The sequence below is a fragment of the Plecotus auritus genome (assembly GCF_963455305.1).
Source record: "Plecotus auritus genome assembly, chromosome: 4".
Classification (NCBI taxonomy): Eukaryota; Metazoa; Chordata; class Mammalia; order Chiroptera; family Vespertilionidae; genus Plecotus; species Plecotus auritus.
The window spans coordinates 92,733,576-92,746,446 of NC_137775.1; the positions used below are offsets into that span (position 1 = coordinate 92,733,576).

The 12,871-nt window shown below is 38.6% G+C and overlaps 1 protein-coding gene across 16 annotated transcripts in view; it reads right to left on the reverse strand.

Annotated features, from left to right (window-relative positions):
- NFYA (nuclear transcription factor Y subunit alpha) overlaps positions 1–12,871 on the reverse strand; it is a 35,192-nt gene that overhangs the window by 18,252 nt on the left and 4,069 nt on the right. For 4 of the 16 annotated variants that reach the window (XM_080663251.1, XM_080663239.1, XM_080663252.1 and 1 more), the window contains exons 2-4: positions 6,070–6,217; positions 4,312–4,398; positions 1,455–1,601 (exon numbers count right to left, since the gene is read on the reverse strand). In XM_080663251.1, the coding sequence (XP_080519377.1) occupies positions 1,455–1,601; positions 4,312–4,398; positions 6,070–6,144 (309 nt within the window). In that variant the 5' untranslated portion in view covers positions 6,145–6,217. Of the gene's footprint in view, positions 1–1,454; positions 1,602–4,311; positions 4,421–6,069; positions 6,218–12,871 lie in introns of all 16 variants that reach the window. The other 12 variants (XM_080663242.1, XM_080663244.1, XM_080663245.1 and 9 more) reach the window with 5 other exon arrangements.

Below are 12,871 nucleotides of genomic sequence, written 5' to 3' on the forward strand. Positions count from 1 at the left end.
AAATAACCTCAGGTGAAGATTTGAAAACAAAACAAAACAAAGGAATGTGGAAAAATTAGAAGTCTGATTTATTAAGCAGTGTGATCATGGCTTTTTTCAACTTGTATTAAATTCCTCCAGAAAAATTAAGACACCAATGTGATCACTTTAACTATTAAAACAAAATCTATATAGTAAAAAATTAATAGTTCTTCCTCATTCCCATGCTTACAAACACATATATTACACAGGAGTTTGGCTACTAATTACAAAGATAATATCACATAGTATATGTTTCCGTGCAAATTATTTTTCACCAAAAGTACTTCAGTATTAACCACCATTCTATGTCAACAGTTTATTCTTTTTAACAACATACTATTCCATATATGAATATCGTATGACTTATTCAACCACTTCCTTATTCTTTTTAATAGGCATTCAGGTTACAATACAGCTTTTTTTGGTAGCACAATGTTGCAATAAATGCATTTGTACATTTCGTCCTATATGTCAATTCTTTTCATCCTATAGGATTCTCAGAAGTGGGATAGGTTTATGTATTTAAGAGTAAGATGCCGTCCAAAATGACTTCAGAATTTGAAATTACCTATATAATGAGTGTTTCCTTTCCTGCACACCCATTGTATAATGGGATATAATAATTTTTTTTTAATTTTTGCCAAATTGATAAAAATCCCTCTACTTTTAATATTTGCATGTAACATCCAGAGTTGATGTAACATGCTACCTACTTCTGTTAATCTCTTCTACATTTTTTGTCTTTTTTACCTTTGTTTTCTGTTTTGGAATCAGTCTTTCCAGTGGATTTATCTATTTTATTGATCTCTTTAAAGAATCAGCTTTTATTTACCTTTTCTACATTTTTGTTAGTTTTATTCTTTAGTAATTTTAACCTACTTTTTGCTCATTTTGTTCTTTTCCTAACTTCCTATGAGAAATATTATTAATTTATTTTCAATTTAAAAAAAGGCTATTAAATTTTGCTCCAAATACAGTGTAAGGTGTATGTGATGGGTATGGACTGAAATATCTTTTTTTCATTACTTGCTAGATGACTCAAATTATTAATTACATGGAAAGAAATGAAAAGGATAGCACTTCTGAGCAAAAACAAGAATCCCCAAAGCAGATTATAAATTTCCTACCTTAATGACATAAAATGCCAACAAAGCTCACCCAATGAATTACTTTTATAAAACTAGATTTCCAACTCTTCATGTTCTTTACATTGATTCAAAAATCATGTCTAATTAGTCCTTACCAGAGATGTACAATTTCTGTCTAGTTCTGCTTTATCACTGGTACTACAAAGATGGACTACTGACTAAATGAAAAGAGAGGGTAGGAAGCAATTAAATGCCACAATATCAATTGTCAAACAACTTTTAATAACTATTCTTTAAAAACCTCTACTCTGATATTCTGTCTAAACACTTTTTCATACCACTCACCTGCTGTAAACCCTGGGACCCAGATACAGGTACTTGCATGATGGTTTGACCTTGTCCACCAGGGACAGCCTGGACCATGATGGGTTGGCCAGTTGATGTGATTAACTGGCCTCCACTGACCTGTACCATTAATGGCTGCCCCTGGACCTAGAATGAAATAAAATAAGTACAATGAAATAACATAAGACACAAAATGGTTTTTACTAAAAGACAATTACTGGAACTATTTTGCTGCCTTGCTAGAGGGCGAAAAGGCAGGAGATCCCCCCCACAATAATAAGTCTAAAGTCCTATCTTCTTCAAGCATCTATGGTATTTTTGACTAAAGGCCAAGTTGAATACTTTAAAGTCAGATATAATGAAGTATATCCAGTCTTTGGGAAGTCTCAATAGATATAAGGCATTTATCACCAATATAGGCTAACTCCATAAGAAGCATTTAAACAAAATGTCAAGACTATTTGCCTTTTTAGACTAATATCCAGGAATGATCTCAAGTGAGGGCTGAAGAGGAGGCAATGAGAAGGGTAGCTAATGGTGGTGATGATGGTTAAATACAAATTCTAAATAACCTAGAGGAAGTAAATCAAACTACACAGCAATACAGGAGGCTGGGTAGCAAGCCACTCTGGAATCTTATGCAGAACACCCTTTCTCAAGCATATATGAAATGTACATATTTTACTCTCTTCACCTTATATTCTGGGAATTCTAGTCTGGTTGTTGTTGAAAAGAGCCTACTAGTAAAAACTGCCTAGAAATATTTTCCGATCAGTTTGTAGTATCTGCGATGGAATTCCTTGCACTGGGCCCTGCGATACCTGCAGTTTTTTTAATTTTAACAGAAGCAATGACAAATATGGAAATTATACAAAGCACTCACGCATATCAAAAAATTTCCAACTTTGAAGCTCCCATGAATAAACAGAAAACTCTAAAAGCCAGGCCATTGTAAATGCTCTGTTATAACATTTTGAGTCCCAGTAAAAAATACCTAGCTAATAGAATGCTTTCTAGAAGCCAAAAAATAAGCCATTTAAAAAGTGAAATGGAGTGAATGTTCAATGGAATAGCTAAAAGTCAAAAATTCATTTTCAGATTCTAATTTTGAGGAATTACTTATATTACAAAAGAATATTTGCATGACTAAAACAGTCATTCTTAATGCCAGTGAAAAAATGTTCAAATAAAATTATCAATCAGACCTATAGGAGTAAATTAGATATTAAGCACCCCCTCCCAAGTGTTCCAGAACCTTTAGAAATATTCGAAATCCTAGCTTTTGTGAAACTGCTCATTTAGAAATTCGTTTAATATTAAGAACTTTACAATCTGATTCCACTACTTTCTCCTCCCCTTACTTTCCCACCCCAAATCAAATCCCCCGTTACACCAATGTCTGCATATGTTCTAGCAGGAAAGATTTTTTTCAGAATATTTATTGCATGAATAACTAAAAGAACTATTTAAAGTTCTCTAAAATAATGAGACCTTTAAGGAATAGTTTCTATTGTTTCCATAAACTGTCTCCACTTCTTTTAAATAAAATCTACATATGTAGGAAATACAAGTTTTAAGGCATAACTATAATAATTTTCTAGATCTCTGTCATCTTAACTTTTCCCCTTGTTGACATGCTGTGAGTGCACATAAACCATTTGAGACTCCAAGAAGCCCACTTGTATTTACAACATATGAATGATTGCAAGGATACATGCATCAGACAAAAAGCCATACAGTTAAGAGCATGTTACATTCCCATTCCAAAGTGGTTAATGACAATATTATTTTACACATCAGTAAGATGAAGTAAGCATGAAAACATAAATTACAAGCTGCTGAACTCTGAGGTTTATAGTTTGGGAGAACCTACAAGTTTAGGTTCTTTCAGGCTAATTTATGTTCAGAATTGGCATCATCAAACACTGTGGGTGGCAGATGTGGGGGTGGGGCTGAAACGGTAAAGTAAAATGATTACAATAATGGGTAGTTAACTGCAGGATGTTTAGCAGTTCTACATTCTATGTCCTACTTTGAACTACTTCCATTTAGTGGATGAAAAAAGATAGGGCACCGAAGTCTTACCAGTTTCTCAAAAATACAGTCATTTTAGTCAAAGTAACTTAGAGACACAGAAGAGACTAATGCTCCTGATTTTATATTGGAGCTGGCCAAAATATCATGCCAAATTTGGATATTTAACTTAGCCAACATGTTAGGGAACTGAATTGGTTAAGTAAGAATTCTTATAGTGGCTGTAACACCTAAGACCTATAGAAAGTATATCTATCCCACTTATGTCCCATCTAGAGGTATGGGATAATCTTTGCAGATCTGATAAAAAAAAACAGGTCACTATTTTCCTAGAAAATAGTAAAGAGATTAACAAGAGATTTAGTGGTTAGATAAAACTTGCCAAGTACAATGATTATTTTGCACCTGATTTACCCTTTTAATAAAAACAATCTAGTCTAGCTAATGCGCATGTATTTTCTCCTCTACTATTATAGTAAAGTTCATGAAATTTTATCTTGCAATCTGACAGAGTTTGAACTCTAAATAGGTTTTGATGTCACTGTAAGAATTTCTTCCTATCCTTTATGACAATTCTTTCCAAGGCATTCCCAAAGAAACTTACTAGCCAAATGCTGTTTTCAGAAAATTCACACTGGAGTCACTACATGACTTGGCATGAAACATTAGGAAACCGGCATGGTGTAAGTCTCCAAGACAAGTTAGCATCAAAAACATGCAACTGACTTTGCCATTCCTCCTTGAGATCCTACCACAAACAGCACCAGACATGAGGAAAGGAGAAGTTCATGCAGTGCTTACAGAGAATCAGAGAGGGCACCACTACCTGGAGGGTCTGGACTTGCTGGCCTGAGGCGGATGCCACCTGGGCCTCAGTCTGCAACTGGACAGCAGTGACACCACCCTGCTGCTGAGAACAGGAACAGGAAGAGCTTGAAATGTGTCAGGAAGAAAATGTATGGTTCAAGGCATGAGATCACCTTACCGCTCATAGGGGAGGGAGAAATGTCTTAACAACCCCACCCTACACAGGACTTTCTAACTGTACAGACTCCCTTATCCTGAAGCTGTTTGGTTGAAGGTAGCAGGACTGAAGATATTAGCCCTTTGTCCCCAGAGTGGAACTCAAAACATACTTCCATGACTCAAAAATGTCAAAACAGTTATCGCTAAAACAAAAATTGTTAACGCAGTCCTTCCCTCCAGAAATAGGTATTTGATCCTTTTGCCTACAATGTTATTTTAATGCCTTTTTTTAATTTTATTTCCTCAAACCAGTTCACAAGAACAAAGGTTTTAACAACTTTGAAGCTACAATGAAAAATTTCTGGGGCTTAAATGCAATCATCAGAAAGGAAATCACTGTGAACCAAAATCATTTTCATGAGGTTACTGTTCCCATGTCCCCACACTAGGATTACTTCTACTCAATTAGACTACCTTAGAAGCAATTTCAACCCAATTTTTATGTTCTGTGATGGCAAGTTCTGACAAAACAAAAATTCACCCACCAGGGCATGGGTGTGAACGGAGAGCCCTTTGTGGAATCCCTTTTACAAAGAAGGCAGGTGAAGGAAGCTGCCAGAGCCACAGCAGCTATATGGAAGGAAAGATGAGTAAAGAAGTTTAAATAACTACTCTATTAAATAACTACTCTATTAACGAAGAGTAGCTCTTTCCCTTGATCATTAGATAGAACTCACCATCAAATTTTCCTTTGCCCTCCCTACAAACTACTTTTCTATATTATCTAAGATCTATTTTAGAAACAAAATATTCCTAATCTTGGCCTAAAGTTAAATTGATACATGATAATTTCTCCTATGGAGAAAAACAAGAGAAGTTTCACTAAAATAAAGCCACATATAAAGCATCAGAAAATGTAAGCTGTATATAAATTCAAGAAAGTAACCCATTTAATTAGGGAATTGCTTTCTAATGTGTTTATCCAGAAGAATGGCTGTCTATTATCCTCATGGTAAACTAGAACTTTTCACAGTAAGCACTGTAGTGGATCAAGTCAAAGAACAGTAGACTTCTTAGACGCTATCTTGGTTTGTGTATTGTGGCCAATACCTTAGTAGATTACACACTAGCTTAATCAAGTAGAAAAAAAAAACAAATTGAATCCAGAGAAAATAAAAACTCCAAATTTCCATCTGAAAACAGACTAGGTCTTTTGACTTTTAATAAGATAAAAAGGGGCAATTTAGCCCAGCCAGTGTGACTCAGTGTTTGAGCTTCAACCCATGAACCAGGAAGTAACCAGTTTGATTCCTGGGCGGTGGGGGACCTGTGGGAGGCAATCAATCGATGTGTCTCTCTAACCCTCTCCATTCTTCGCTCTAAAATCAATAAAAACATTAAACCAGGCTCCCATGAAGAGCAAATTCTCAGTGGTCACGGGCTGGATATAGAGTTCTGAACACTGAAAACAGCAGAGAAATCACAAGTTTAATCTTCAAAAAGCACTTCGTTGTTAGCACACATAAGATCTGGTATCTCTGAAATAATTCCCCAATTGAGTAGTGCTGTTATCAGCTCCATTGCTGTGACATTTAAAGCAGTTTTACTTCCATACCTGCTGCTGAATCGGACCAGCCTGTACAACAATCTGCTCAGTTGAACTATTGCTGTTCGCTGTATACTGCTCCATGGTCCCTCCAAGTTAGAATCCTATACACAGGTAATTTCACTCCGGAGTTTATAAAAGACTGTGAGATGCACTCCTATTAGAAATGTTGGGGAAAAAACAAGAGTAGAGATTGTCAATAAGGCTATGCCAGATGATTAACTTTGAGACTTATTACTGTACTTTATTTGTAAAAAATCAGCATAAGAAAATAGAAAATGTTTATACAGTGTCATTTTTAACTACAATTACATGGTACAATCATGACAACAATATCATAATTCTATTTCATGTTTTAAAAATGTTTTTAGTCATTTCACTGGCAATCTTACCTTTCAATAATAAAAAAGCAATACCTGTATCTTAGAAATACTCATGAGTTATAATATCACTTTGTTACAGGCTTATTTTACACTGATTTTTAAGTCCGCACATGTACTTTAGAGAAGAAACAGTTTCTTTAATTTATAACAGGTGTTGCAAGCCAAACATGTAACTCTAGTTCCCTACATATTTAAAACTTTAGGGTTTATTATTTAGTAAGTAGATTACCCAGACCTGAAGTCAAACATTTATTTTGCTTATCAAAATCTCCATTAAGTGGCACCAAGTAAGAAAGCCCTAGCAAAGATTTAGGAGTTTGCATTTTAATCCAGAGCAAGAAATAAAAAGTAATTATACTAATGGCAAAAATAATTCTTTACAGATTAAATATAAGGAAAAATTTTAAATGGCTATGATTTTCTCTAAAAAGACCTTAAATTTTTCCTAGTCTTGAATTTGAATGCCTAATAACATGCCACCCTTTATTGTATCATTTTAACTTATTATGGCAATTTTCAAATATATACAAAAGTAGTGAGAACATTATAATGAACCCCCATAGCCATAATCTAACTTCAATAATTCTCAACTCATAGTCAATCTTGTTTCACATATATCTCAACCACTTTTCACCGTCCCCTGGATTATTTTGAAGCAAATCCCAGACACCATATATTCCCCAAATCCATAAATACTTTAGCATCTATCTCTAAAGAGAAAGACTCTTTTCTGTTTATCAACTTATAACAATGATATTGTCTCTACTATATTATTCAAATATTAAAAAATAAATAAGTCTGTAATATCATCAAATAGCTAGTCCATGTCCAAATTTACCATTCTCATACATTTTAACAGTTGAAATAAGGATACAATTAGGTAAATTGAAGTGATATTTGAGAACAGTGAATAAAGACTTGATTCAAAAATTTAAGGGTAATTCTCCTTGGAAACATGAGGGAGGCACAGGTATATAAACAAAATGCAGATAAATATTTTTTTCTAGGCCTTCATAAATCCTAAAAAGTGAATAAGATTATGTTAGAGAACTAAACTGCACATTATAGCAGCAAAGCAAGGCACTACTCTCTATTAATCCACACATAATGGATGAGATTAGTCACTTGCAAGGTGTCTCAATATTGTGTGAAAGAAATAAAAATATATTCAAGTATATCTAAGTATTTAGGAAGAAGTGTATTGATGGCAAAAATTTACTTTGAAATGCATTAAAAAATAAGACTGATGGATGAATGGGTGTAAAGATGAATAGATATCTAATAAGACAAGTATGGTACAATGTTAATGGTAGACTCTAGGTGATGGGTACACAGGTGTTTATTGTAAAGTTCTTTTAACTTTACTGTGAGTTTGAACATTTTTATACTAAAATGTTGAAAGAAAAAAAAATCTAACAAAAATTAAGCTTATCACTCATAACCAAAATGGTATCCTATCTAATAAATGAGTAATATGCAAATTGACCATACCTCCGCTACACCCACCAGGCAATCAGGAGCAAATATGCAAATAAACCCAACCATGATGGCTGCGGCCACGGAGAGCAGGAGGGAGGCTTGGGTTTCCCCGTGGATGGAGGAAGCCAAGCTTTCCACCTGCCCTTGCTGGCCCAGGCTTCCACTCAATGCTACAAAGTTTCAATTATAGAAGATAAATAAATCCCAACAGAAATGGCTGCCGCCACGGAGTGAGCAGAAGGCTTGGCTCTGCTCCAGGCTACAAAGTTTCAATTGTAGAAGATAAATAAATCCCAGATACCAGGGCCTCCGCTGGCCGGCCTGCAAACCAGCACAGGCCCCTTGCTCAGGCCGCCCCATGCCCCAAGGGAACCCCCACCCTGATCCAGGACACCCTTCAGGACAAACCAGCTGGCCCCCACCCGTGCACCAGACCTCTATCTTATCTAATAAGAGTAATATGCAGATTGACCATCACTCCAACACACAAGATGGCTGCCCCCATGTGGTCAAAGATCCTGCCCCCATGTGGACACAAGATGGCCACCACAAGATGGCCAGTAGGGGAGGGCAGTTGGGAGGGACCAGGCCTGCAAGGGAGGGCAGTTGGGGGTGATTAAGCCTGCAGGGGAGGGCAGTTGGGGGGGACCCAGGCCTGCAGGGAAATGAGTTGGGGGGTACCAGGCCTGCAGGGGAGGGCAGTTAGGGGCAAACAGGCTGTCAGGGGAGCAGTTAGGCATCAATCAGGCTGGCAGGGGTGTGGTTAGGGGGTGATCAGGCTGGCAGGCAGAAGCAGTTAGAGGCAATCAGGAAGGCAGGCAGGCGAGCAGTTGGGAGCCAGCAGTCCTGGATTGTGAGAGGGATGTCCGACTAAATGGGCAGTCAGACATCCCTCAAGGGGTCCCAGATTGGAGAGGGTGCAGGCTGGGCTGAGGGACACACACCCCCCCCTGCACGAGTTTCGTGTACCGGGCCTCTAGTGTAGTATATAAGAGCCATAAATGACAGGATGACTGTCATCACAGTATCATGCACCAGGTCATATGGTTCTCCAACTCACTACCATTGCTCTAATAAAATACTCACCAAGCAAATATGTAGTTTTAATTTGGATTTATGTATATATAGATTATCCAATAAGGGGTATATATAATCAGCAACACAAGTAAACTTGATAGCTATTTTCTCATTACCCACTGACAAAATGGCACTCTGATCTTTACATCAGTCTCTTCTGAATTGGCTGACTGAGTCGGGTCCAAAGGACACTGGAACAGTATAGAAAAATCAGGTTTTCAACCAGGCTAAGTGGCTCTGCCAGGGAAGTAAACAATCTCCTTTAACACTATCTTGTTTCTGACTGCAGTGCACACAATAGGACTAAAGAATTAAGAGTCATGATACAAAAGGGTATATGTGATTTCAGTTAAAACCCTGAAAGGACAATAGTAATCTAGAGACAGAAAGTAAAGCAGTGGTTCCCTGGGACTGGAGGAGATGGTGAAAGTAGGGGAGAGTAAGGGGAAAGTGGGAGATTGAATGGGATAGAGCACCTGGACCTTTCTGGAGTGATGAAAATGTTTTTTGTTGTTGTTAATCCTCACTCGAGGATATTTTTTCCATTGATTTTTAGAGAGAATGGAAGGGAGGAAGGGAGGAAGGGAGGGAGGGAGGGAGGGAGGGAGGGAGGGAAAGAGGGAGGGAGATGTAAGAGAGACACACCAATTGATTACCTGCTGCATGCACCATGACCAGAGGCTCGGGATCGAACCTGCAAGCCAGATATGTGCCCTTGACCAGGAACTGAACCCATGACCCCTTGGTTCAAGAGCTGACACTCTAACCACTGAGCTATCATCCAGGGTATGATAAAAATGTTTTATATCCTCATTGTGGTGGTGGTTACATAGGTGTATAAATTTGTCAAAATTCATCCAAACGTAAATCTACATTAATAAAAGAGAAACATGCAAATTAACCATCACTCTGCTACACCCACCAGCCAGAGTGAGTATGCAAATTAACCCAACAAAGATGGAGGTTAATTTGCATATGCAGACGGGGTGAAGACTGAAGACAGCATAGAAGGAAGGAGGGAAAGTGAGGCGGAGGTGGCAGTGGGAGGGAAAGCGCAGGGGGGGCGGTGGCTGCGGGAGGGAAAGTGCGGGGGCTGGGGGGGGTGGCAGGAGGAAAAGTGCAGGGCGGCGGAGGGAGGGAAAGCACGGGGCAGCAGCGACGATGGGAGGGAAACCAGGGAACCGTGGAGTGGGGGGCAGAGGCGGTGGGAGGGGTGGCGGTGGCGGGAGGGAAGCCCGCCGGAAGCCCTGTTCTTGCAGGAATCTTCCTGCAAAGGGCCTCTAGTTTAAAATAATTACCCTTTGTATCTAAACTGTTTATCTCAAAGTTAATTAAGTTGATTTAACGTCAGAAACACTTAAACCTGTGAAGATTTTTTGTGAGTTTATTTAAGCCCAAACTGTGGATAATTGCTGGGAAGCCGAATCTCAAGGGATTGAGACAATGTTCTGGAGAATGGCAGTTTTGCACCTTGTTTTATACATTACAATCAAAAGAGAAGACTTATGTGGGTTACATGAAATCCATTGGTGATAGATTAGGGAGACAGGAGAAAGCAAAGCGGGGAAACCTCTGTGACAGGGATAAAGAGTAAACCGATAGACACATACTTCTTTTATGTAGGTGGGTGCGGGATAGTTAACAGTCAACAATTAACTCAGTGACATGGAGGGGACTTATGGTCTCTGCAGAGCAGTGCCTGTGCTTTGAGGGGTCCGGAAAAAGGAAAATTACTTTAACATTCCAAAGATAACATAGATGCAAAAAGTCAATAGACAGGCTCAGTTAAGGTAAAGATTGACCTTTTTCAGGGAAGATACTGGCCTAGGACATGACTACCCACCATAAACTGCTCTTAGTTAAAAAAAGTTTTAATTTCAAACCATTCTTTGTGGTTACTTTAGTTCTCTGTGTTTGCAAGGCTTTCACTGAGCTGGTCAGGTTAGCATGTGACTCCTTTTTGTCCACAGTATCATGAAGAAATGCCCTCTACATTTCCACACTTCCCCTACCCCAAATCTCCTTATTGTATGAGATTCTTTTCTTGACCACTAATTTCCAGAAATTTGCATGTTACTTAAATAGCATATGAGTTACTAATAAACAGGTCATGCAGATTTTCTTAACTAATTTATCCCATAACACAACTGCTCCAAATTAAAAACATTTAAATCCACTCTACTCTGAAGGGTAAAAAAAGAGACCAGTTTCAAATCTAATAGCAATCCTCATATTAACATGAAAGTGATTCAGTCTGGAACATGATATTGAGATTGCTAATGGTGAATTCAATAACACAACTAGCTTCAGTGAAGCCATATGTCCTACTGCTGTAAGCTTTAGTTAGCAGAACTGTTACAGGCAGTCAGACAGACATGAGCAGAGCAAGGACAATGGGCTAGTACAGAAACTCCAGAGGGCAGAAAGCCCTGGATGTCTAGCAAGGGGCAAAACTGGGAAAACAAAGAATATCACCCCCAGGGTAACCTTTCCTTCTCTGACTTTTCATACTGCTAGTCATGTGGTTTAGACCCCTGGCCTTTTCCTCCCTAAAGATAGCATCTAGGCCTCTGTTTTCAACTCCAGGCCTAGAAAAGCAGCAAAACCAGACAAGCATGCCATGACAGCCTCAGGACCAGCTGCACTGACTAATGACCTCTTGCCTTGGTGCTGTTCAATGAGTGGAGATCAGGACCATGAAAGAGCACACCTGGAAAACAGATGAATATTCTGTTGAGACCCTCCCCTGAGATTCCCACCTGCAAGAGAGAGATAAATACCCTCAACACAAAGGATACAGTGCCTGCTTGCCCCTGGGGCAGCACATCCCCGCCATTGCCATTCCCTTCTCCTCTTCTTCCTTGTAAGGGACCCAGTGAGACATGCATCCAGAGGAGCAATGAGCAGCAGCAGCTTGTCCCAGGCTAAGCCCCCAAACCTGTCTCCAAGGCCCCCTTTTCTCTGACTTCTCAGTGAGCCAAAGCAGCGCAGCCTAGGCTCTTGTTACTTCTTTTATGCCTTTCCTTGATTCACTGTCCTAAGTGTGTTTTTGCTTGCTTTGTTGCACTTTGTCTCTTGATCAAAATCTTTCCTTCAAGAAGACAAGAACTAAGATCTAGTCCTCTCGCCAATAACAGAACTGTAATAAAACCTGACATTGTCTTTCCTCAAGTGCTACTCTGCCCAAGATTCTGACAAAATTAAGTCAGTCAGATTTAGTCTGTCTATCGCTTGTTTCTAACTCAGAGTTTTGAATGTTTTTTTCCTCAAAGAGTGTGTGTGTTTATTCTGGCTAGCATGAAGATTCTTCTTTCCACTTCAAGGCACAGAACCTGAAATGTAGCTAATTACTAGGAATACATTTTATGTGGACCCACACATATTTTTAAAGCTTAAACTTCCAGAGGGTCAACTGTAAGCATGTAAAAGCCCTCAAAATTACCATATTTGACAATCACTACCAGGTAAAGTCTAGAATAGAAGCTTTCAAACTTCTCTGACCACAATTCACAGTAAGAAACACCATTTCCTATCATACATTATAAAAGTAACTGAAACAAAAGTTTCATGAATACTTATCTTTTACATACATACAAAGATTTGTGCAATAGGCCTTCCTTCCCCTGACTGCCGGCACCGGTTTCCCTCCGGCACCTGAGCCAAGACTTCAGCCATCAGCCTTGGCTCTGTGCCTGCGTATGCAAATTAACCTACCATCTTTGTTGGGTTAATTTGTATACTCACTCCTGATTGGCTGGTGGGCGTCACGGAGTATGGTCTATTTGCATCTTTCTCTTTTATTAGTGTGTATATATATATTCCCCCACCACCACCCAGAGAAGAAGGGAGAGATAGAAACACCAATGATGAGA